At 42.6% G+C, this 26489-nt stretch overlaps 1 protein-coding gene across 2 annotated transcripts in view; it reads left to right on the forward strand.

Annotated features, from left to right (window-relative positions):
- The first annotated feature begins 18036 nt into the window (after positions 1-18036).
- The window catches only part of Ube2w (ubiquitin conjugating enzyme E2 W), a 56084-nt gene continuing 47631 nt past the window's right edge, over positions 18037-26489 (forward strand). For both annotated transcript variants that reach the window (XM_060385815.1, XM_060385816.1), the window contains exon 1: positions 18037-18157. In XM_060385815.1, coding sequence (XP_060241798.1) covers positions 18056-18157 — 102 coding nt within the window. In that variant the 5' untranslated portion in view covers positions 18037-18055. The remainder of the gene's footprint in view (positions 18158-26489) is intronic.

Genomic DNA, 26489 nt, shown 5'->3' on the forward strand with positions numbered 1-26489 from the left:
GGAAATATCTTACAAATTAACAGGGCCTGAATAGATCCACATTTAGCAGTGCTGACATGAATATTACGGGCCTGGAGAGAAGGATCAGCGGTTAAAGAATACTTGCTCTTGTGAAGGACCCACAGCATGCAGGTCGCAACTGCCTGTATGTAGCACCAGTTCCAAGGATTTTCACATTCTCCACTGTCCTGGCACCTGCACACATGTGCAAGCAGGCACACATACAAAAAAACATTTTAAGTTGATTAGGTGATAATATAGCGCCAACCTGAGAGTTTAGAAGTCAGCTGTATCTTGTGTTGATGCCATGCAAACTGGAACAAGTCCACAGTTCTTCATTGCTACATTTATAACCTGGTGGTGGTGTTGGGAGGGCACAGGGTCAAACATGGGCCTTGAATATATGCTTTTAAAAGTATGTGTGTATAAGTATTTTGCTTACATGTGTGTATGTGTGCTACATGTGTTCCTGATGCCCAAGTTCAGAAGACTGTGTCAAGAGCCTCTGGAACTGGTGGTGTGGATGGCTGTGAGCCAACAGTGGGTGCTGAAATTGAACCTGGGTCCTCTACAAGGGCATCCCATGCTCTTCGCCCCGGAGCCAGCTCTCCAGCCCCAAATATGTCTTCTATGACTAAGCCGTATCTATTGCCACCAGCCTCATTTTTACAGGAAACAAACTTCTCCAGGCTGTCTTGAAACTAACTCTCCAGCCCTGCCCCAAGCCTTCCCAGGAGCTGAGACGTGTGCACCACTGCCCAGCCTTGTCCTCTAGTGAGGGACAATGCAGTTATCTCCCCAAGATTGTAACATAATAGGTGACAAAAATTGTGATCTAGGTGGAAAACGTTTTGTTCATTTTCCTAGATTAGGTATTAAATGTTACACAACAAATACTATAGAGAGACACTGTCCAGTTCTAGCTCTGGTTCTCAGTAACTTAATATAAAAGGAAATATGTTCTGTGATGTTTGTACCAGTATGTTTAATATGAGGTCAATCTGGAATGTATTGTTCATGTATCTACTGATCTTCCCTGAGTTAAATTTGTTTATGGTTTCTTCATGTATGTCTAGCTAAGAACAAAAGGCCAGGTTTTTTGGTTCTTCCCTTCGGTGCTGAGAATTAACCTCGAGGCCTCAAACATTCTAGCAAGCCCTTTACCACCAAGCTACATTCTCTGTCCCTAAAAGATACGATTTTTTTAAAAGCGGTTTATATGTGTATGTGTTTTTGTGAGTGCTCACAAGTGAGCTCAGGCCTGAAGCGGGTATTGAATCTCCAGGAGCTGGAGTTAGTCCAGGTGTTTGTTGGTGCTGGCACCTAAACTCTGACCCTCATTGTGCAGCAAGTCCTCTTAGCCACCAAACCATCTCTCCAGCTCTCCGAAGACACTTCATGTATGTGTACAGCACGCATATGCCTGCTGCCCATGGCCAGAAGATGACGTCCAGTCCCCTGGAGCTGGACTCAGATAGTTGTAAGCTACCCTGTGGGTGCTGGGAATTGAACCCTGGAAAGACCCAATCTTTAATGTCCTTTTAAAATGTCAGTTTACATTGTGTACATTCTCTCATTTGAGTTTCTTCTGTACCCCTCCCTCTCTTCCTGTGATGACTGGATCAAGCCCAGGGCTTTGTGTGTAGCAGGCAAGTACTCTGGCATGAAGCTTCACCCCCAGTATTTTAATTTGAGTGTATTTATTGTGTCTAAAAAGCATGTGAAGGTTTGAGGACAGCATTGTGGAGCTGGTTCTTCCATTATAAGGGTTCTGGAAGTTGAACTAAGATCAACAGGCTTAGGTTTGAGGACAGCATTGTGGAGCTGGTTCTTCCATTATAAGGGTTCTGGAAGTTTAACTAAGATCAACAGGCTTGTATGGCAAATACCTTTACTCACTGAGCCATCTTACTACCAAAATTTTTTGTTGTTGGTTTTAGACTTATTTTCCTAGTTGTGTGTATGTGTGTGCCATGTATGTACAAATGCCTTCAAAGAGCAGAAGAGGGTGTCAAATCCACTGGGGCTGAAATTACATACAGGTGGCAGTGACCTGTGCATATGGGAAACAAACTTGGATCTCTGGAAGAGCAGTAAACATTTCTGAAAACACATCTCTTCAATTCCCATTTTTGTGTATGTATTGGTTTTTCCAGACAAGGTTTCTCTGTGCAGCCCTGGTTGTCCTGGAACTCATTCTAGACCAGGCTGGCCTCGATCTCAGAGATCCACCTGCCTCTGCCTTCTGAGTGCTGGATTTAAGGGTATGCACCACCACCGCCTGGCAACTCACTGATATATTTTTAAATAGCTGAAGTGATGAGAAATGCCTTTCCTTAAATTTTGCAAGTCATTTTTTTTAAATTCTAAACTTAGAGATTGGATCAGTATAGTACTAGCACTTAGAGTCAGTATAGCTTGTTCACTGCTGTGTGACATTTCTGGGGGGACATGAGCAAACATCTACTCACCCCAGTTATGGAAGCAAGGGCAGAGACACTGGATATTTACCAATATCTAGTTTGGTAAACAAGTGAGTTTTATTAATATTATAGGAACATGAGTGGGGGGTACCCCCTCGTCACCAGAAGCTTACCCAGCATGGGTAACAGTTATGAAAGCTAGAAATCTGCCTGTGCAAAATGCAGGCAGCTCAACAGGCTGGAAAGTGCCCCATTCAGCTCAGCTCACCTGATCACTGCTGCTTCTAAGCAGCTGGACCTGTCTGAGGATGTCTCAGCAGTCCTGCCTGGTGAATCTGGTCAGCTTTAGACTTCCTGAAGCTACTGTGTTGTTTCCTACTTGAATTTAAACTTCTCTGCAGGATGGCATGGTTCCCCTCCCCTTAGAATTATCTTGTTTCATTTCCCTATAGGTATCCTGGGAACTTGCCTCAGAATCTCAGAGGATATGTCTATACAACACTAATGTAGCCAGAAACCTAGTGCAGGAGCATGTCATATCACAGATTTAGGAGTGCAGACCCTTGGAAATAAAAATAATCAGATTTAATATGACTTCAAATATACCTGTTGGTTTTGTGAAACTATTAACTGGTTTTGTTTGCCTTGGGAGAAGGGAATACAGGGTCTTATTCTGTAGCCCGGATTGACTTTGAGCTTGGTTTGATCATCCTGTTTTAGCCTCCCAAATACATGAATTACAAATGTAAACCTCAACACCCACCCCAATGTTGTAAAACTGTTCTATTACAATGCAGAAGGTAAGTTCTGTCATTTTGCTCATGGTAGATAGGGTTTAATTAAGCTCTGTGCTTAGAGCATATTGAACTGTTTGCTTGTTTCTAGCATCACATCAAAAGATTTCATATTCTGGACATAAAAGTAATGCTTTTGCTAGGTGGTGATGGTGCACGCCTTTAATCCCAGCATTGATGAGGCAAAGGCAGGCGAATTCTGTGCCAGCCTCATCTACAGAGTGAGTTCCAGGACAGCCAAGGCTACACAGAAACTATCTTGAAACAACCAAAAAACAAAAATAAGAAAAACCAAAGAATTAGAACCAGGGATGTTTGGCTTTTTTGGTTTGATTTTTGGTTTGTGTGTGTATGTATGTGTGTGTTTTGTTTTTTCATTTTTGAGACAGTGTTTTAGTGTGTAGCCTTGGGTGTCCTAGACTTGCTTTGTAGACCAGGCTGGCCTCAAACTGCCTGCCTCTGCCTCCCCAAGTGCTGGAATTACAGACATGCACCACTGTGCCCAGAATAGGAGGTAAGGCTTTTAAGGATGTTTGGCTTTTATGTCTTCTTCCTTAACATTTAGTATAATGGTAGTTTTCAGTGTGTTCGTTGAATTTAATTTATTGATATGCAAAGGCAATAACTTGTTTGTTTGTTTGTTTGTTTGTTTGTTTGTTTGAGACAGGGTTTCTCTGTGTAGCTATGACTTGTCCTGGACTCACTTTGTAGACCAGGCTTTCCTCTAACTCACAGAAATTCACCTGCCTCTGCCTCCCAAGTGCTGGGATTAAAAGCGTGTGGCCTCACCACCTGGCTCAAAGGCAGTAACTTAATTATATTCTACTGGGTCTTTTTTTTTTTAAAGGTTTTGTTGTTTATTTTCCTTCGATGTGATATATTTAAGTATCCACCTCTGTGTAAAAGATGTATCCCTCAGCCTCATTGAGATTGTCAGTACATTGTCCAGGCCCCTAACTGCAGAAAATACTGAAGGAAATAAAAGCTATGTTCCAGATTGTTGGTTGCCCATCTAAATCTTGATGTTCTTTCATGACAAATGAGATTCACAAATGACCCGGATGACACATGAAACCATGCACACATCGTTAGTCATATGGAAATACTAATAAAAATGAAGGTTTCCCCTTTATAGCTACTGGGATAACTGCAATAGCAATGCTCACAACAGATAAAAATTAAAATCCTTAAAAATTGTTGGTGGCTGGTATGCTAGCTAATGCCCATATGCCCCACTCTTAGGGTCTAAGGGAGAATTACTTTTATTCAGGGCCAACCTGGGCTACAGAGAGTTCCAGGCTAGCCTGGCTACAGTGAGCTCCTCTTTTTGTTTTAGATTGGTTTTTCGTTTTTAAAGTATATGTGAAGGGAGATTGTGTACATATGAATGCAGGTACCTACAAAGGCCAGGTAGAGAAGGCTGTCAGAATCCTTGCAGCCCAAGTTATAGGCAGCTATGAGCTGTCTGATGTGGGTGCTGGAAACTGGACCAACATCCTTAGCAAGAATAGTACATGCTCTTAACTCCTGAGCCATCTCCTCCTGCAGCCTGCACAGCACCTTCCAGCACCATGAAAGCTGGATAGCAGGGAAGTTTTCAGGTCAGTTCCAACTCCATTTCTCTATGTCCCGTAACCAAACTATGTCTTCAGCAACAGGGTCTTACCATCTAGTTCTGATGAGCAACCAAGAGCAAGAGGCCAGTGTTATTCTGGGGAGACCTTTGAGGGCTCCTTGACCCAAGCCTGGCACTGATTTTTCACTTAATTGTGCATGTTTTTATGGAAAATATTGTCTACTCATGCTAAGTACCTGTGTTCAAACTCCTTTAAAATACTATTTATAATATATAACATGTTGGGCTGGAGAAATGGCTCAGGGGTTAAGAGTACTGCTTGCTCTTCCAAAGGACCCAGGTTCAATTCCCAGTACCCACATGGCAGCTCACAACTGTCTTATAACTTCAGTTCTAGGGATTCTAATACGTTTGTACCAATTCGCAGAAAATAAAATTAAATAAATTCTTAAGAACAAAAAACAAAACAAAATGTGTATATATATATATATCATATTATATATATTATATAATGTATATGTTACATATTGGTGTAATAGTTTTAAATTAGCTTACAAATGAGTGTTTCTAGAAGTTTTTCTTACACCCGTGGTTTTAGATAGTCCAGCCCCGCTTCCCCCTTTTTTTTGTCTCATTCCATCTTTTTTTTTAAAGGTTTTTTTTTATTATTATTTATACATTACTCTGCCTGCATGTACACCTACATGTCAGAAGAGGGCACAGGATCTCATTATAGATGGTTCTGAGCCACCATGTGGTTGCTGGGAGTTGAACTCAGGACCTTTGGTAGAACAGCCAGTGCTCTTAACCTCTGAGCCAGCTCTCCAGCCCATCATTCCATCTTCTTAGCCACTTAAAACTTTAATTCTCAGGATCTTCCCCCTCTGTTTTCATATTGTGTGTTCTAATCTCTCCCCATTAATGCCCCATGTTCTCCTCCTCTTATGGATACTTTCTAGCTTCCTGACCTCTACAGACACTCCAAATTAAACAAACTGCAAAATTTGAAGCTAGGATTCACACATGGGCGAGAACATGAGACTTATTCTTGCTGGGCCTGAGTTACCTCACTTAGTATTCTCCAGTCTCATCTATTTTTCTGCAAATGGTTTCATTTTTCCTTGCATCTGGATAAAAGTCCATTGTGCATATATGCCACCTTTTCATTATCCCCTTATCAGTTCGTGGACATTTAGTCTGACTCCGTTTCCTAGTTCTCATGAATAAAGCTGCAATGAGCATGGGTGTACAAGCGTCACTGTAGGGTATATTGCGTCCTTTGGGTGTGTGCCCAGGAGTGGCATAGCTGGATCATATGGAGATCTATTTTTAGTTTTTGGAAGAATCTCCCCACTGATTTCCATAGAGACTGCACCAATTTACACTCCCACCAACCTTGGATAAGCATTCTCATTTCCACGCATTCTCCCCAACACTTGCTGTCCTTTGTTCTCTTGATGATTGCCATTCTGACTGTGGTGGAATGGAATCTCAATGTAGCTCTGTATTTCCCTGATGGCTTAGGCTACTGAACGTTTTTAAAATTCTTATTAGCTGCTTGTATTTCTTCTTTCAAGAATTCTCTATTTAGTGCCATGGTCAATTAAAAAAAATAGACTTATTTGATTTTGTGTGCATTAGTGTTTTGTATATATTTGTGCACACATGCACGCTGCCCTCTGGGGACAGAAGAACGCCTACAGATGGCCATGAGCTACCCCATGGGTGCTAGGAACCGAACAAACTCATGTTTGTGCAGGGCAAAGAGATACAGATTTCATTTCATTCTTCTTTGTGAAGGCAAGCCACACTTACCAGCACTATCTGTTGAAGCATCTTCAATGCATATTTTGACATCTTTCTCAAAAGTCACGGTGGCCGGAGAGCTACAAAGCTGTATTTGTGTTCTCTTTTCCATTCCATTGATCTGCCCCTCAAATAAAAAATAAAACAACCAGACAAAACCCCCAAAGCATCTCGCCGTGGAAGCCGCAGTGTGTCACATAGTTTACTCTGCTGCTTCTCTGTGTCCTGGAGACCCTGCAGCTTTCCATCTGCAGGACCGGTTTTTTTCACAAGCTCCAGCAGTTCCTCATTCCAGTGGATGTTGTGGTGGTCCAGCGTTCCTGCACCTCCCCTCGAACTCACAGTTCTGTTTTTTGTTTTTTAACTTTTCTCATCCAGCCTTTAATCCCAACACTCAGAAAGCAGAGCAGGGGAAGCTCTGAGTTCAAGGCTAGCCAGGACAAGTTCCAGGACAGTCAGGGCTACACTGAGAAACCTTGTCTTGGAAACAAAACAAAACAGAACATTTCACATTTTTTTTTCAGTATGCCAAGGATTATTGTTTGTTCTTGAGCCCAGTTTGCTTTTTGTTTTGTTTGTTTGTTTGTTTTGAGACAGGGTTTCTCTGTGTAGCCTTGGCTGTCCTGGAATTCACTCTGTAGACCAGGCTGGCCTTGAACACACAGATATCCACCTGCCTCTGCCTACCAGGCACTGGGATTAAAGGCGTGTGCCACCACTTCGGTGGCCACTTTGAATGGGATTGCTTCCCTGAGTTTTTCTTAGCTTGTCATTGACATACAGGAAGGCTAATGATTTTGTAATATAATTATATTGCAATTAACTGCCACTTTGCTGGAAGTGGAGGTCAGTTCCAAGGGTCTTCTGGTATATTTTTAGAATCTCTTATGTATAGAATCATATCATTTACATACAATCCTTTGGCTTCTTCCTCGTCTGTTTGTATCTGTTTTATTTGCTTCTCTTTTATTGTTGCTCTAACTGAGACTGTATTGAGTAAGAACAGGGAAAGTGGACAATCTTGTTTATTTCTGATTTTGAGTTTTTCCCTACTTAATATAACGTTGGCTACATGTTTGTTGTATGTAGCCTTTTTGTTCTTTTTCCTCTCTACCTCTATCACTCTCTCTTGAAACAAGGTCTCTCCATGCAGTCTTGGCTGTCCTGGAACTCATAAACCTCAAACCCACAGTCTCTAAAGGCTAATATGCATGATGATACATTCATTTTTTCCATTCATCTGTAGAACTGTCAACCACCTAATTAGTTCTGGTTCAAGTATTTTCTGCAAGAACGATGTGCTTTGTTACATCTGTGACCACTGCCCAGAGATTCTAGCCATTCTCTCTACCTCTACAGCAAGCTCCGTGGGCATTGTCTTCAACCCAAGGTTATGTGTTCTTTTGGAAGTTGTGATCTTGATACCATGGTTTGCATGTAAAATGTGTCCCTCAGACTCATGTGTTTAAGCACTCGGTCACCAGCGGGTGGCATTGTTTTGGGAGACCGTGGGACCTTGAGGAGGTGGGGCCTAGCTGGAGAGAGAATGGTGGGAGCACGGCCTGAGTGTATCACAGGCTTCCACCAGTGCAGCCTTACCACGGCTTGCCTGCCACGACGGACTCCAGCTCCTCAACGGTAAACTTTTCCTGTCTTAGGTTGTTCCTCAGGTATTTGGTCACAGCAACAAGAACAGTAGCTATATTCAACTCACAGTGGAACTATTTGGACATAAACCATACCACAAGTCAGACAGCGGCTGTGTTTCTCATTTGGCTGCATATTGTTGAATATTTCTTTGGTCACTCTGGTTTTCTTCAGAAACCATCAGCTTTGCCTATATGTTTAATGGCACACGCTCACAACTCAAGTCTCCACCATTTCCTCATTAATCGGTTTTTAATGTTTTTTTTTTTTTAGAATACTATCCAGTCTGTGGCGAAATCTCTATTGCTTCAAAAATACTTTTGCTGTTCTTTTGTTTGAATTAGGACCCAAACAAGGCTAGCATTTTGCGTCTGTTTACTATGTGTCTTAAATATCTTTTAATCCATGAGGTTTTATTTCCATCCTCTTCCCTCTTATGACATTTGTGGAAGAAACTGACTCATTTGTCTTGATGAATTTCCTATAATCTGACTTTGGCTGTTTGCAGTTTCAAGATATGATTCAACAAGTTCTTATTCATGCACCTTCCTCATCCGGTATTTCTCATAAACACTGATCATGAGATATAACATCGTGATTAGATTCTTTTAGCTATAACCCATTCTGTTTACTTCCTCTTGTACTATTTTAGGAGGCACATAATATCTGGCTGTCTTGCTTTTAATGATGTAACACTGATCAATACGTTCATGTGGACAGCCCGATTCGTTTTCTACAGCTGGCCCTCAGTGTCTGCAGAGGACGCAGTGCGCTTCCAAGCCTGCCCTGCAAACAACAGAATATGCAAATGTTCTGTCGTTATATATACAATCATTTATTATTTACATATGACCTATACATATCTGCGGAGTAGCTCTACATGGCGTAATGTAATGTAAACGCTGTGTAAACAGTTGCTCTACTGTATTGTTTAAGGAATAAGGATAAGCAAAAACATCTGTACTCATTTAGACATAAGCAATATAGGCCTGAAGAAGCATGATACAAGAATGAGATGTCAGGTGAACACTGCTAGAATGGTGGGGATGGCAAAAAGAGTGGAAGGCAAATTAGGACAAAATTATGAAGTTTTTGTTTTGCTTGAGACAGGGTCTCATTATGTAGCTCTGGCTTACCTGGACTTTGCCCTTGAACTGGAGGTAACTATCTTGCCTCAGCCTCTGCCTCACACCTGGGATTATAGGTGTAAGCCACCAAATGTGACAGGTTTAGATAAGGAAAATTGTTCATCTGGATATCGATGAAGAAATATGCAACACTCCATTTCACAGTGAAGAATTCCAAACCCAGAAGACCTCTCGATCCCTTACCCTGCTAGGGGAAACAGACTGAGATTCAGCAGAGAGGCTGCAGTAAGACAGCCAAGTTCTCCTGTGGCTGGGTGTGATGCACACGCCTGTAATTCTGGCACTTGGAAGGTGGAGGCAGGAGGATCAAGATTTCAAGGTCAATTTCAACTACTCAATGAAAACAGGTTGACCAGGATTATGAGACCCTGTCTCAAAAAAACAAACAGAAATGAGGTTAGGAGCCCTGGCTGCTCTTCCAGAGGTTCTGAGTTCAATTGCCAGCAACAAGAAGACAGGCCATAACGTTTACAATGACAGCCGGTGACCTCTTCTGGAGTGCAAGTATACACGCAGACAGAACACTATATGTAATGCATAAATAAATAAATTACAAACAAACAAAACCGAAACAACGAACACAACCTGAAATACAATTAACAGTTTCTTTAAGAGTGATTTTAAAAGAGGCGGTCCCCGAACTCCTGCCTCTGTGTTTCTGCCTCAGCTTCCCAGTTGGCTAGTACTACAGCTGCCTGCTACTCAGGCTCATCTTCCTTCCCTGCCCCCACCTCCATCATCCCTCTTCTCCCGTCTTTGCTTCTCCTTTTCTCCCTGTTCTCTGTGGTCTTGCTATGTAGCCAGGCTGCTCAGCCTCAGAAGAGCTGGTTGAAATCGATTGCTGAGATCACAGAAGTACTCCACCACACCTTCTCTCTTTTTATAACAAGTTTATTAAGGTATAACTTTACATATATAAATGATTGCTATATGTGTATAATTCAGTACAACCATGAGTACAATCTTATTTTAGAATATTTCCACAGCCTCAACAAGAAAACATAGAAGGTTCGAGAGATGGGTCAGTGTTTAATTCTATTCCATTTATCTTTTTATTTATATACATTTTAAACTCCATTACTAAGAAAAAGTTGCAGGGCTAGTGGGCACAGTAAGCAAACAAACAAACAAAAAAATTCAGAGAGGATCTGAGTTCAAGTCCCAGCAGCCACATGATACCTTACAGTGGTCGGTAATCCAGTTCCAGAGGATCTAATGCCCTCTTCTGGCCTCTGTGGTACTGCATGCATCTGGTGCAGATATATATATACATTTCGCAAACAACCATACAGTAAAATAATAAAGATTTTTAAAATCTCAAATATAATAAACATCACACATCAGAAATTAACTCAGTTCACTCAGTGGTTAAAGCACTTACCATACAAGCCTGGGAACTGGTATTTGGGTCCCCAAAACTCACATAAATGTGTGGTATATTCCATCCTCAGAAGGTGGAAAAAGGGGGGCAAGAGTGCTCAGTGGTTAAGAGCACTGGCAGTTTTCCAGAGGAACTGGGTTCAATTCCCAGAGCCCTTACACACATAGACATATATGCAGGTAAAATAGCAATGCACATAAAATAAATAAAATATTCAGCATGGCAAGGTGGTGCACGCCTTTAATCCCTGAACTTGGAAGGCAGAGGCAGGCAGATCTCTATGAGTTCAAGGTCAACCTGGCCTACAGAGAGAGAGTTCCAGGACTGCCAGAGCTATTCAGAGAAACCCTGTCTCCAAACAAAAACAAAAACAGAACAAAACAAAAAAGGGCTGGGTGAGGTGGTGAACTCCTTTAATCCCAGCACTTGGGAGGCAGAGGCAGGTGGATCTCTGTGAGTTAGAGGCCAGACTGGTCTACAGAACCAGTTCTAGGACAGCCATGACTACACAGAGAAACCCTGTCTTGAAAAACCAAAAAAGAAAAGAAAAGAAAGGAAAGAAAGAGAAAAGAAAAAAGGAAAAGAAAATAAATCAATAGTTATTGTCCTACAGTCCCCAAAGACGCTTGCTCCCACTGTCTCTGAACACTCCTAGACTCTCCTGCAGTCAGCAGCATCTGCAATGAATGGGTAGCTAGCACCATCATTTTAGGATTACTTGGGAAGACAGAAGGGAAGCACTCATTTCTTGGGTATTCACATGTTTTATGGTCTTCAAAAGTCCATGCATTGGAAGCTCAGTTCCCATCTTGTGACACTCTTGGAAGTTGGTAGAACCTATAGAGTAGCTGACTGGAAAGACATTAGCTCCTTGAGGAGGCGGTGCCGTTGAAGGGTAGTAGGTCAATAGATTCCATTTTATATTATTTTAATCATTATCTTAGGGGTTTTGTTTTGTTTTGTTAGACACGGCTTCTCTGTGTAGCTTTGGCTGTCCTGGAACTTGCTCTGTAGCCAGGCTGGCCTTGAACTCAGAGATCCACCTGACCTTGTGTTCCAAGTGCTGGATTTAAAGGCATTCATTACTGCTAGCTGATATATATATTTTTTTTTTCAAGACAGGGTTTCTCTGTGTAGACGTGGCTACCCTGGATTCAGTTTGTAGACCAGGCTGGCCTCGAACTCACAGAGATCAGCCTGCCTCTGCCTCCTGATTGCTGGGATCACAGGTATGTGCCACCATGCCCAGCTGCTTGGCTCATTTTTTTTTCAATGTCAAATATTTGATGCATGGATGATGCATGTATATTTGTGCATGTGTGATGTATGTGAATGATCTGTATGTGTATGATATATGTAATGTGTATGGGCACCAGTGTGGAGGTCAGAGGGCAATTTACAGGAACTAGTTTTTCCTTTCCACCATGTGGGTCCTGAGGTTCTAACATAGGTCATCTGGTTTGGCAGCAAGTGCCTTTACCCCCTGAGCCATTTCACTAGCTCTCATTAGATTTTTAAACTTCTTCTAGTATTTAATAGCATTTAGATTCTAGTCACATAATTTCCCCTCTTCTCTTTCCTTTCTCCAACCCCTGCTGTGTGAGCTTTGGCCATCATTCAGATTCATGGCTCATTTTTCTTCGTTGGTGGTGATGTCTGTGTGTGTATTCGTAAATATATAAATATAACCTGCTCAGTCTGTATATTATTATTTTTGTATATGTTTTCAGGTTTGACCTTTTGGTAGATGCCAATTGGTGTGCTCTTCCCTGAGGAAGACTATTTCTCCAGCTCTCAGCATTCCTTAGTTGTCTGTAGTTCTTTGTCCAGGGTTGAGGCCTTTCACGTTCCCCACTCGTGAGCATGTTTATTGGAGCCATTCTTGTCCGGGTCATGTTTAGGAAGCCATATTAATGAGACTTGATGGTTGCAGCTTCTCTGACATTTCTCAGAGACACAGTGTCATAGTAAACTTCCCAAGTCTCTGCTCTTAGAACCTTCCCACCCTCTCTTCTGCAGTGATCCCTGGATCTTAGGCGAGGGAGTAGTTCTGTTGTAGATTATCAGTCGGGCTAGGCTGTACAACTCTTCACTTTGGTTGGTTGTGGTTTTCTGCACCGTCTTTGTCTATTGCAGAGATAATTAGTTGCCTTGACCGATGGTGAGGAGTACACTTATCTGTGTGTGTGAGGATGAGTATTTACATCATTTGATTTTTTTTAACATGTGATATAAATGCTTTATCTGACAGGTACAGGTCATCTCGTGGACCAAGTGGTGGACATCCAAGACCCAGCAGCAAACCTCTTTCTGATGCCAACAAGTAAGCACATCACCCTCTCACACATGGCCCTTCATGTTTCAGATTATAGGGTGACTGGTGTCATCTATAAATTCCATGTACAGCTTGGCTACTCTAGCTAGCTTGACTGACTTCGTGAGACTCATGTCTCATGATGATCTAAGAGAATGCATCTCACTTGGGTTTTAAAGAGGTTTATAGAAAAACAAAAAGGAACCATATCCATCTCAAATAATCACTAAAAGCCTATCTAAAGAAATCTGGGGGAAAAATAAGGCTCAGGGAAAAGAATGAAGCCCAGATAATCCCTGGTTTGTTTCAAGCACTAATTTTTGAATTTTGTGATACTATGAAAGTAATGCATATACAGTAGAAACTGAACTTTGAATTTTGACCATTTCCTAAAATGAGTGCTGGCCATTACTACACTTACCTATGGTGCTAGACAGTTGCAGTGAACCACTAAAAGTCCAGATACTTCTATATGAATTACAAGGAATCCAAGTTAATTCCTATGATTTAGAGCTCAAAATGGAGCCCGATGTGGTGGCCCACATCTTTAATCCCAGCACTTGGGGAGGCAGAAGCAGGCAGATCTCTGTGAGTTCTAGGCTAGCCTGGTCTACAAAGTGAGTAGAGGGCAGACAGGGCTACACAGAGAAACCCTGTCTTGAAAAAAACCAAACCAAACCAAACCAAATCAAACAAACAACAAACAAACTCACAATGATGTTTCAATTGTGTCTTAGAGTTTTTGGTTATTGTGTTTGTTTTGTGCAGTGTTGAGGGTGGAAACCCCAGGTCTTGAGCATGGCAGGCAAGAATACCGCATCGCTGAACTATGCTCCTTGCCCCTTACGATGGCATGTTAAGCAAATCAATTTAAGGTTTCCATTTTCAAAAGCTGGGCATTGTGGTACATACCTTTGATCCCAGCAAGCAGAGATAGGTGGATTTCTGAGTCTGAGGTCAGCCTAGTATACAGAGCTAGGGCTACACCAGAGAAACCCTAACTTGAAAAAAAAATTTTTTTTTTAATTTTGTTTTACTAGCTCTACAAAATTTGAAATACAGAGAAAACCACACAGGTTGTGCCATAGGAAATAGACTGGAGGTATGACATTCCTCTACACTTGCTAATGACAGGGCTAGAATGAGAATGCAAACCTCAAATTCTCGTTTAATGCCTTTTCTAACCTCCAGCAAGCTGTTTGTTGTTGAATGCCTCCATTTCAACCATGAACGGCTCCTTAGAGACAGACTCAGGCAAGAAGACCCTTGCCTCTGTCCTACCTCCTTGTACTTCAGTGAGCAAAGCCTCAGCAGATTGCTGCTGACATTCTGGTCTAGGGAGTCATAGACCCAAACCATCTAGATACATTGCATTACAAACATCGCAGCTGTGACCCAGTGTCTTTTGTGGGTTCCCCAATATTACTAGAGGGTCTCATCTTTCCTCCGTCCAATCAGAATGTGCAGTGGCAGTGGCTATCCAGGTCTGCTATCTCTTTTTCTTTTCCCCCTGGAAGGGGTAATCCAGACACCTGATCACCTATTATAATCTGTTTGGTTTTTTTTTTTTTTCCCCCACAAGATGAGAAAGACCTGCCTCTACTTCCCAGCTGATATTTGCTGTGGAACTGAAAGACTGAATACCATTGTAAGCATCTGCATTTTAAATATTTTAATGGGGTTTCTTTGTATCTCTTCTTCCCTTCTCCTTTATCCACCCTAATACCTTCCAACCCCCCCCCCAATATTAGGTAGGAGAGAAAGCAGGTTAGTGGGTAGAGGGAACATAATTCTCTTTAGCTACTTCCTGCTAGTTAGGGTTCTTGGGTTCCTTGGGGGCAAGTCTAACCTTTGTTTCAGGATCTCTCCAACTTCTTCTCATCAAACTGCATCAATAGCAACCAGGAGCAGCAGGGAGGCGAGAGCATCATCAGCCTTCTTTGAGGACCCTCTTCCCCATCTCTCTCCAGGTTCTGGCATTTATTCCCTCTCCAGAGTTCTCAGAATTAAACTATCTGCAGCCGGCAAAGATCAAACCGCTCTCAGAGCCTGCACTAGGCAAATAGTCTGCTGCTGTGGCCACTCTAAAGCAGCCCCATATCCTACACCTAGAATTAAAAAAATAAGTGAGTTTTTAAAGACACCAAAACTTCTACTACATACCATTATTAAATTTTCTTTTTTAAGCTGGGCGTGGTGCCCCACACCTGTAATCCCAGCACTTGGGAGGCAGAGGCAGGTAGATCCCTGTGAGTTTGAGGCTAGAGTGGTCTACAAAGCATGTCCAGGACAGAGAAACCCTGCCTCAAAAATGTTTATATATATATATATATGTGTGTGTGTGTGATTTTTGTTTTTCTGCATAGCCTTGGCTGTCCTGTACTTGCTTTGTAGACCAGGCTGGCCTTGAACTTCCAGAGATCTGCCTCCCTCTGCCTCCTGAATCTGGGATTAAAGTAGTGCACCACCACCACGACTAGCACCATTATTAAATTTTCTATAAATAACAACCCTCCCTTTAGAGACAGGGTTCCTCTGAGTAGTCCTGGATGTCCTAGAATTTGCTCTGTAGACCAGGTTGACCTTGAGCCAGAGTGCTGGGACTAAAGGCATGCGCCTAGCTGAACAATAATAACAATTCCTTAATATTCATTATATTTTTATTCCAGTTGTCTCAAAGGTATCTTTTTACAATTTGTTTGAATCATTACGTGACATTAACACATTGCATTTTTAATACTTATGTTTTATTGCAAATACTGCTTGTTTGTTTGTTTCCAAATAGAACAGGCTGGGGTCAAACTCACAGAGATCCAGGTGCCTCTGCCTCCCTGAGAGCTGGGATTACAGGCATACAACACCACCACATCACACCCAGCTGCAAATACTGCTTTTCAACAGCTTCTCTTTTACTTCATTATTGCTGAGCCATTTTCTAGCACGGTTGTGTCAACTCCAACTCTATGGTTAGAGATTCACTTCTTCTTCCCCTTTTGGTATTATCAGGCATTTTTTAAAAAGTTGCCTGTCTCCTAAGCCACACGCTGAGAAAGAAATGTAAGCATCTTCATCAAATAATGGGCAGCCAAGAGTTTTAGAGAACACTTTATAGTCACTGAAAATATCCCTCTACACCACCTGAAAGCCACATTCTTTGCTCCTGAGCATGCTGGGAACATTCTATTGTGTACTTTTGGCCTTAGTTTTGCTTTCAGTGCTTGGAGATCAAATCCTACATGTTAACCATGGACTTTTCCATTAACTATACACCCCATCCCTCTATTATGTATTAACTAAAGTATAAAGATGATAGGCTTAGAGTTTCCTAGGCTATGACTGATTTTTCCCCCCGCCTGTGAAGAAGATACTTTGAACACACATGAGGCTGAGACCTACTGTAAGCAACACCAAAATTCCTGTAACTACTTTTCTCCCTTCTGAGTATCTTGCCTGGCAGGGTATTTGTCACCTTTTGTCACTTACACAAAATTAACATTAGCTGGTAAATTACAACCTGAAATCACAGGGTCAGAGGTGTCTGGAACAATAGTTGGGAAACTTTCCTATAAGCTTATCTCTTTCACCGGTCTATGTGGGTTTCATTCTGTTGTAATGGTGATGACACAACTGAACGGACACCCGATATGCTTCTGGTTGAATCTTGATTTCCGAGTCATGCAAACTCCCTCAAGATCACATTTTCCGTAGAAAAGGAGAAAGCGCATTTCTGGTAATAGAGTGAAGAGACTAGGGAGGGCAGGAATACCCAAGGAAAGCGTCTCGGTGATGAGGATAAGCTGTCTCGATTATGCCATAGAATAACTGGCATATTTAAAGATCTCTTCCTTTTTTGAACACATTTCCTTACGGATGTTCCCAGAGAACATCATGATCTATCTTAAGTGTGAAGAGTGATATCCTACCATTATATTTATATCTTAGAGAAATGTCTAAAAAAGAAGCCAAGTCAATAAAAATAAAGATTTAAATTTCCATTCGGGTAAAGCAAAAGCCTTCTCCTCAACATGTCAGCCTCCTTGACTCTTTTAGAGCTAGGACACGAGGTGCAAGCTTTTGGCTTCCATTTTCCTCTTATAAACCAAATGACATCTTCGGTTCCGGAAGAGCTTTAAAAATGTGACTTCTGATAAACGTTGGCAGAACTGGTGCATTCCTAGAATAAATTCTGTATACTCAGCGTTTCCTACCCAAACTCTTTCATGGGTCGGCTGATGAAACTGCCCCACCACAGAAGAGGCTGAAGAGAAATCTAAGCATGGCACAAAGATCGTCTTACTGGAACTATGATTATACTGATAATTCCCGGCGAGTCAAATCGCTAATCAAAGTTAAATGATGTAACAACGATTACTGCAGAATACGGGGGCTTTACAAGGCACAGGGTTGGGTAAGGGAGCTGGAATATTGCACACAAAAGAAAACTTTGCTATTCTCTCTTTGCTTCCAAGCACATTTCAACTCTACAAATCCAACTGCTCTTGCTTTTAAGATCACAGCGTTGCCCTGGTCTCAGTTTTCATTCTGTCCTATGGGGAAACCTGTGACTCTGCCCTCCAAAGTAGAAGCCTCCCGGGTCTGCCAAGACAGCATCCACAGGCGAAGTTGAATCTGGCTCAGGAGTGAAAACGCAGTAGCTTTTCATACGAAGCTGGGCTTAAAAAAAAAAATTAAAAAGCTCTATAAATCTTACATCTGTAGCTGGAAAACCCTCCTCTGCTCCCCCCTCAGAAATAAGCCGGTGGATCCAAACAGCTTTGTGACCTCAGCCCATGCTGCGGCCCGAGCACAGGGTGGGCCCGCGTGTAAACTGGCTGAGATGCAAGGTACCCAAGGCGCCCCGCCCCGCCCCGCCCCGCCCCGCCCCGCCCCGCCCCCGGGTGCGCGCGCGCCAGCCAATCGGACGCGCAGGCCCCTTCCCATCGGCGACCCCGCCCCCGTGCCCGGGATGTTGGGCCCCCGCGGCGTGACGCGAGCACGGCGGCTCCGCCCCCTGCGTCTCAGGCCTCGCTGGCCTTGGGGGGATGGTTTCATCATGGCGTCAATGCAGGTGAGCGGAGCTGCTGCAACGGGGTGGGCGAGGGGGCCACCGAGATGGGGCGAGCGATCGGAGAGGGGCCTTCGCCCGGGACCGCAGGGCCCGGCTCCGGGCGGCCTTCCCCGACCTCGGGGCGTCGGGGGATCGCCGGGCGGGCGGGCGGGCGGAGCGGGGGTGTCGGCCGGTGGCCGCGGACAGTCGCGGCCCCGAAGTTGTGGCATAAAGGCGGCCGAGGGGAAGAAAGGGCGAAGTTCGGCGTGCGCCCCGCGGTGGAGGCTACCCTCCGCGCCCCCGCGCGAGGACGGCCGCCGCTGGGCTCCTCGGCCGCCGCGGGGATGCTCCCCCCTCCTCCCCGGCGCTCCCCGGCAGGGTGAAAACAGCTGTGCCCGCGCTCCCGGCGGCCGCAGACGGGCAGAGCGTGGGGCAGCCGGAGAGCGCCTCGCCGAGGGCCGAGGACGGCCGCCTGCCCACGGCGATCCGCGGCCTCTGCCCGGCCTCCCACGCGCAGCGTCGGATTCCCGGGCTCCTGCCCGCTGCTCTCCGGTCTTCATCCCGTGCCCCGTGGGTGCCTGCTCTCTGTCAAGCCCGCACTCCCGGGCATTCCCCGGCAGCCCACGTCTCGTCTTCGAAGCCGCCCTTCGTCCGTGTCCCCAGCGTCCTGTGCCACCCAGGATGCGAGCTCGTAGGCCTGGTCTTCGGCTTCGGGAGAAACTCGCCCTCTTAAATTTTTTTTTTCTTCTTTCGATGCCCCACCCTTGCGGACTCGGTAAGGCCGTGGCTCCTTTGCCCTTCTTCCCCAGACCTTTAAAACCTTAGTTTGGTAGAAGACGGCTGTGCTATCAGTCTGACTTGACGGTGGTTTTCTTGTCTTTCAACTTAATGCACTCCTTCCCCCCCCCCTTCCAAATCCAAGGAAAAAGATTTTTTTTTTTTTTCAGGCAAAGATGGCAACCACAGTTGTAGTATCTAGAGATTGCATTATCTGTAGCCAGCGTTTTCATTTACAGTTAGGGCTAGAGGTGTTAAAGCACATAGGAAGAGGGTAAACTCCTGTAGAGTGTCAGCGAACGCCTTTAGGAGTTTTAATAACATCCTCCTGAGGAAAGAGGGAACCACATTTTTCCTTAGAAGAATTTTTGGCTTTTGTTTCTAGGAGAATAAGCAAGATCTCGCTGTTGGCGCTTCTCTGTGCTAAAAATGTTTTTCATTCTTACGCACACACCCCCACCCCCTTCACTGCATCCTCTTTCAACCTGCTTTCCTTACAATATTCTTTTTGCATTTGCCTGTCCTTCTGGCCTCTCCTGCAGAACAATAAAACTGCAAGTAACATTTCTAGTTGAAGAGATGTCATGAAATGGTGCAGCGAAACAAGAACAATTTCAGGAAACGTTATACTTTACCCGTCTCCCCAGAGACGGTAGAGAAGTTTCGTCATTTGAGGCCAAAAAAGGAACTGTGGAACACTAGTTGGACAGTGGATGGGCTATATGATTGCTTTAAGAGTCTTATCTCTCTTAAGACATTTGTTATGAACACTTGAAGATGATCTGTCTTAAGATACAGGCATTATTTAAGGCTAAAGATAAAGATTAAAATCCACCACCCTTGTGATTGTATTTGGCCGTGTGATTGTATTTGGCAGGAGAGCTGGTTAGCTTTTCCACTTAAAGTATTTGGAAAAGGCAGTTGTTTGTAAGAGAGATTGATATTTTTGGAATTTATTCGGAGACTTTAACGGTAGGGAAAATGCTTTTTATGCCTGTTTCTGTGCATCAACCACTACCTTAGCCTCTAGCAGCAGTGTGTCATTCCTTTGTCTGTTGATTAGAGTGAGGAACTGACCCTTTCTGTTTTAATTAAAGTTAAACCTTGACGTTTTTATATGCATTTCAAAGAATCTGATAATTTTTCTTGGAAATAGTATTTGGACGAAGATGTATTTCATTTACTTATTTATTTAGGTTTTTTGAGGTAGGGTTTCTCTGTGTGTAGTTTTGGCTATCCTGGAACTCACTCTGTAGACCAGGCTAGCCTCATCACACAGAGAGATGGGCCTGCCTCTGCCACCGGAGTGCTGGGATTAAAGGCGTGCACCACCACCCAGCTTGTATTTTTATTTCTTGATTGTATGTGTTTTGTGTCTGTGTGGGTGTGTGCTTGTGAATGCAGGTGCCTGCGGGGCCATGTCTGATTTGGAACTGTAGTTACACGTGCTTGTGAGTTGCTCCGCACGGGTGCTGGGAATAAGCTGGGGTCCTTTGCAAGACATAGCTGGAGAGCTATCTCTCCAGCTCCATAGCCTACTTTGAAGGACACTCAGTGTGGTTTTTTTTTTCAGTAATTTCAGTATCTTTGTTTACTTCCTGACCATCTTAACAGCATTAGTTAGCTCTTTTCAAAATAACTTAATTAAGCATAACACTACAACTAAATGATCAAATGTATTCATTAACTCAGCAAGTATTTTAGATAAGATTAGGTTTCCGTATCTAACCACAAGGGTTATTATTATTGCTGAAGAAGAGATTAGTTAAGCTGCAATAGGAGCTGTCTTTCAAAAACATGGATACTGTGCATGTGTGATGTGGGATTTGATCACTTGATAGCAATCAAATAATTTTTATATTCAGTAAAACCAAATTAGGACAGTCTTTCAGTTTCTTACTAGAGGATATGGATGTTAAAGCTGAGTTATAATTGCTTTTATGTTGTCTTGGTTTTGGTTTTGGTTTGGTTTGGCTGTTCAGGAACTCTTGTAGACTGAGCTATCCTTGAACTCAGAGATCTACCTGCTTCTGCTGAGATTAAAGGCGTGTGCTTTTTTTTTTTTTTTTACGTACTTTATTTTCATTTTTAAAACGTAGACTCTTGCTGGGTAGATCAGGTTGGCCTCAAACTCAAGAGATCCACCTGCCTTTGTCTCCCTAAGTGCTAGGATCACAGGTGTGTGCCATCTCACCTAGCTTAAGAACTCATCCTTAAAAGAACGGTTTGTTAACGGTAATACTTAAAATCGGTAGGAGATAAAGAAATAGACATAAACTTGATTGTGGTAATTCAAGAAATCTTAAAAAATTAAGTGAAAGGTTCTTTGTAATATGTTTCAGTGCTAGCACCTGAAAGATGAGTGTTGTTGAAAACTTCCCCCATAGACTGTAGAAGCATTATTTTATTAGTGTTTTTATGTGATTCTGAAAATGTTTGTAAAGTATAACAATATTAGTGTATTAATTTTAGCCAAACCCTAAAATTGCATTTTTGTGTTTCAATACTTGAAATACTTAAAGTTTGATTTTCATACATATTTCTTTCGTTCAGTATTTATAGCCTTTTTGTTCGGATTCCTTTTTAAACTAGAAGTTTTAAAATTTACCTAGTTGAAGCTGGGCATAGGGCTTAAGCCTTTGATCCTAGTACTTGGGAGGCAGAGGCAGGAAGATATCGGAGTACAGGTCCAGTCTGGTCTACACAGTGGGTTCCAGGACAGCCAGGGCCACCTAAAGACGCCCTGTCTCAACGTTTTTTTTTAAACCTAGTTTGAACAAGGTGGCTGAGTAAGGCAGTGGACTACCAAAATTTTATCTGATGTGCTTTCCTAATTTAATGCCTTTTATGTCTGTGGTCTTAGGAATTTAGCACATACTAGCTGATGTTTGTCAACTCTAAATAATGTAATTATAAGAAATGGTTATTCTTTGTGGACAACTTCCTCCCTTCTTCCTTCTCCTTCCTTCTTTCCTTCTTTCCTTCTTTCCTTCCTTCCTTCCTTTCTTTTTCCTTCCTTTCTTCTTTCCACTTCTCTCTTTTTTTTTTTTGAGACAGTGTCTTACCATGTACCCATGGCTGTCCTGGAACTGGTTATGTAGACCAGAACTCAGAGATCTTCCTGCCTCTGTCTCCTGAGTGCTTGGAATGAAGGTGTGCATCAGAATTGACAGCACTGAGTTTCCGTCCTCTGCCACTTACTTGGATCTGATCTTGGATTGTCCACAACACTTGGCTCAAGTTATTTCGCTAGAGAGACTGAGAGAGGTAGTATATGGGCTCTTACAATATTGTCGTAGGAGTCTGGTCGCCTTGACAATGAAATGCTCCCTTACTGCTTGTTGATGTCATAATTAAGGTTATAGCATAATCAGACATTGGAAAATTGTCATCTGGGATCCTGAAGCTTATTGACTGTCGGGGAACTTGGATTCTGATGTCTGAGGTTTGCTAGATTCTTTAGTAATAGGGTAGCCAGAGGTGTCAAAGCAAGTGCCAAGGTTGGACTAGGGAATCTGCCTAGTGTAGAACTGAGGGTGTTCTGTGTAGATGACAAACGTAAGTGATCAAAAGCAAAAAGTGATGGTAATTCTGTTCTTTTTATTTTTGGGTTCTGTCACTTAGGCTTTATGGGATCTCTTGCGTATTTGTCTTAGGACTGTATAGATTTTTAACCCTTCATACTCCCCTCCTCAGTGACTTCATGAAAGCCCCGGATAAAAGTGCTTTAATCTTTTAAAAGCTTGTGAGTTTAATAAATATTTGTCCATCACTTGCCACTTGAAGAAGCATTCATGGATAGCACATTCCCCATTAATTTTACTTCAGGGAAATCTGTTAAGCAGGTTTTTAGTGGCAAGGTTAAAGAGCTATACAGTAATACTTTAAAATTCAGATTCACATTATCTAGTAAAGAAAGTTGTTCACTGTATTGTATGTGTTTGTAAAACTTTTTCTAAATACTTTTTTTTCCCAATCTGGTACTGCAGTTTTGTAAAAGTCAGGTAACTCTTTTATTGTGACTTAGCCATTCTGTAAGCTTCTTATTTGGGGAAGTAAGTGACCTCTTCAAAATTATATAATAACTAATGAAACAGATTTGAAACCAAGTTCTGAAATCTAGCAATGATGTTCATCTGTAGGTAATGATTTTACGAAGTTTGGCATTGTGGAGAAGTTACTGGGGCCATTAGTTAGCGTGTCAGTCAGGAGTTAAGATGGGCTGGGGATTCATTGCTCAGGGGTAGCACAGTTGCCTAGTGCACTGGAGGGTCCAGGTTCCACCCCCAGCACTGAAGGAGAGAGGAAACAAGTCTTTATCAGTACAGTGATTTCCAGCCTCAGTCGCTAAGAAACTGAAAGGAAGCTGTTGTGGTAGTGCACACCTTTAATCCCCAGCACCCAGGAGACAGAGACAGGCAGATCTGTCACAGAATTCTGGCCTACACAGCCAGTTCCAGTACAGCTGGGGTTACACAGAGAGGCCCTCTTTCAAAAGTCAGTGGGGGGAGAATATCCGTTAACAGTCATAATGAAGTTACTTTGGGGATCAAAGTATGTGTGCGCTAGCTGTGTACTGAGAAAGCAATAATGGTGAGTTTTCAGTGTTGAAAAATACTCTTCTCTGTCGAGGAGAATTGAAAGGGTGACCTGGCATCTTTTAGATGATGCCCTTTGGTTTCACGTACTTGATGATGGCCATTGCATCACTCTGTAATTGGTGTCTGCTTGTGATTAATATCTGTAAAAGACTTGTTTTAGTTTTTCAGCTGTTTTTAGAAATTTACTCACTTGATAGTTTTTGAGTACAGGTTTTTCATCACAAAGAAGTATTTCATACCTCTGAGATGTTTGAAATAAAACAAAGAACTCATGTCATTCAGAGGTGTTCGCAAAAACTATTACGAATAAAGAACTTGAACTCTGGAATCAGAGGCTCCAGAGTGGAGGCTGTTTTGAGACCTGAGAAATCTGTGCTACAGAAAACAAGATGCATTGTAGTGTAAGACAGAGTGGAACAGGTAAACTTGTATAAACTGCTTTTATTTAATTTTGAGATACGATCTTCTAATATGTAGCCCAGGGTGGCTGCGAATTTGTAACCCTCCAAGTGCTGGGACTACAGGCATGTACCATTCAGCTATCAAATTGCTTTTTTAAAATTCTCTTCCCCAAACCTGTTTTCTCCTTGCTGGTACTTGCCAACTTCGTTTTTTTCTGAACTAGGAACCTTAGAGTCATCCCACCCCATCATCAGACCATCTGCAAATTATGGCATTTCCGTCTACAAAAGAGACTGAGAAATGTTGTATATTACATTATCATCATTCCTATCTGGATTTTATATTAGCAGTTTCACAGAAGATTTTTCTAGCTTCATCCTTGAACTCTTACTGTCTTTTTTTCCAATTCATTACACTCTGAACAGAAGGCAAATGGCCACTTCAGTCACAGCCTGATTCTGGTTTCCTTATTTTCTTCAGACTGTGATAGGACTAAGAACGGGGTTTTCAGCCTGTAGGTCCTAAACCCCATGGGGCTGCATATCAGAGATCCTGCATCTCGGATATTTACGTCATGGTTCATAACAGTGGCGAAACTACACTTACGAAGTAGCAATGAAATAATTTTATGGTGGGGGTCACCACAACATGAAGAACTATATTAAAGGGTCTCGGCATGAGGAAGGTTGAGAACCATTGAACTAAGTATCCTTTCCCAGATACTCAGGTTCCTGTTATGCTTTGGCTCCTTGCTGTTTCCATCAGGCGTGTCCCGTCCCATCCCGTCCCGTCCCCCCCCCCCCAGCCCTAACTCAAATCCTTGGAGCATTTCTTCAGTGAGGTCCTTGGACTACCTAGTACAAACAGCACTCCTCCCTCACACTAACTCACGTTTCTAAGCACCTGAGAATTAGGGTCTGTTGAAAATTAATTAGCTCCCCATTTCCTCGGCGTGCAACGATGGCTAGTATATAGGAGGCCCTCTGTAAATGGTGAATGAATGAATGAATGAATGAGTACAGCTTCTGGAATCCAGTAAATTTGGATTTGATTCTAGTTTTGCATTTTAAGAGCTGTGTAACCTTTTTTTCTACTAGGCTTAAGATAGGGATGGTAAGCGGTCCTATTTGATAAAATTGCAGATTATCTTATTTCATGAATTTTTTTGAGGTGTTTATGAGTTTTAATTATGGTACCACAGGACTCCATATGTAAACTCTTGTGCACGAGTTTTGTTTGTTCTTTTGATTTCTGGTCTTTGACTATCAGAAAACAAAATAGATTTCTTTTATAATTATTTGTCATATGAGGGCTTTTTATTTCCATATCATAGGAAGAATAGAAGTATGGATTCCAATTAGAGTACATTCTCCATCAGTCACCTTCATAATTTGAGAATTAGCCAAGTAAAATTATGATCCTTCATGTCTCTTTGAAAGACTTAGTTTTTTCCTTTAACTTGAAGTGTGTGGGCTGGGTTTTAGCTCAGTGGTGAAGTTTTGTCTAGCACAAGAAGCTTGGGTCATATATGGAACACGCCCTGTCCAAAATAAATAAATAAAATAAAATTCCTGTGTTATAAAGTGTGTATTGCAAGGTTTTTGATTTACTCTCTATCATGACTACTGTTTTTCATATTCTCATCAACCGGAAAAGGAGCCTGTGTGTTTGTAGTCACTCCCATGTCCCTCTTTGCCCCAGCGTCAGGCCAGGATAGCTGGGTTCGGAAGCTGTGCATCTTGGAGTTTATCTGTGCTGCAGATCTTATCAGAGGGTGTGGAGATAAACAATAGTGTATTTTATGGTTTTAAGGGGTTTGTCTCTCCTTTTGCCACGTTCATTTTGTTTCCTGCTTTCATTCATCAGTTGGTAGCTCAGATTGTTCCCGGTTGGGAAGAACAATGGTGCTGTGATCATGCTGTTCACATTTTTCTGTTTGTGCATATTTGATTTGTTTCAGATGTGTATTGAGGAGTGGACTAGCTGTATTTTAACTTTCTAGGTCCATAGAGAAAACTTTATGCTCTGTACTCAAAACACTTGATAGTTTACTACTGACTTCATTTCCTCCAGAAAGCATTTATCTGCTGCCAGAGTTAGTCAGGTCCTACAAGACTACCCCTGCTTAGATGCCAGTTGCAAGCATAGCCTCCAACTTACTTCCGACTTCTGTCAGACTAGCCTCCCAATTGGAGAGTCTCAGCTAACTAACTCCCCTTCCCCTTCAGTAATTTTCTTGCATTGGCTCACAGTACTCCAGGACAGTGTGCACAGTTGGTTGTGTATTATGAAGGAATTTGTGGTTTTTGTTGTTGGCGTTTTTGTCGTAGTTGTGAGTGCTGATATTACAGACACAAGCCACCACCCCTGACTTTGAAAAGTTTTGTTGCTATTGTTATTTTGAGACAGGGCCTCTCTATACAGCCTGGCTGTCCTGGAACTCTAATATAGACCAGGTTGGCCTCGGACTCACGGAGGTCTGCCTCTGCTTTCAGAGTGCTGGGAGTAAAGGCATTTACCACCATTTTCAGCAATGAAGGCATTTTAAAGAATACAAATAAAAAGCCAGAGGA

This window comes from Meriones unguiculatus, chromosome 6, assembly GCF_030254825.1.
Source record: "Meriones unguiculatus strain TT.TT164.6M chromosome 6, Bangor_MerUng_6.1, whole genome shotgun sequence".
Lineage (NCBI taxonomy): Eukaryota > Metazoa > Chordata > Mammalia > Rodentia > Muridae > Meriones > Meriones unguiculatus.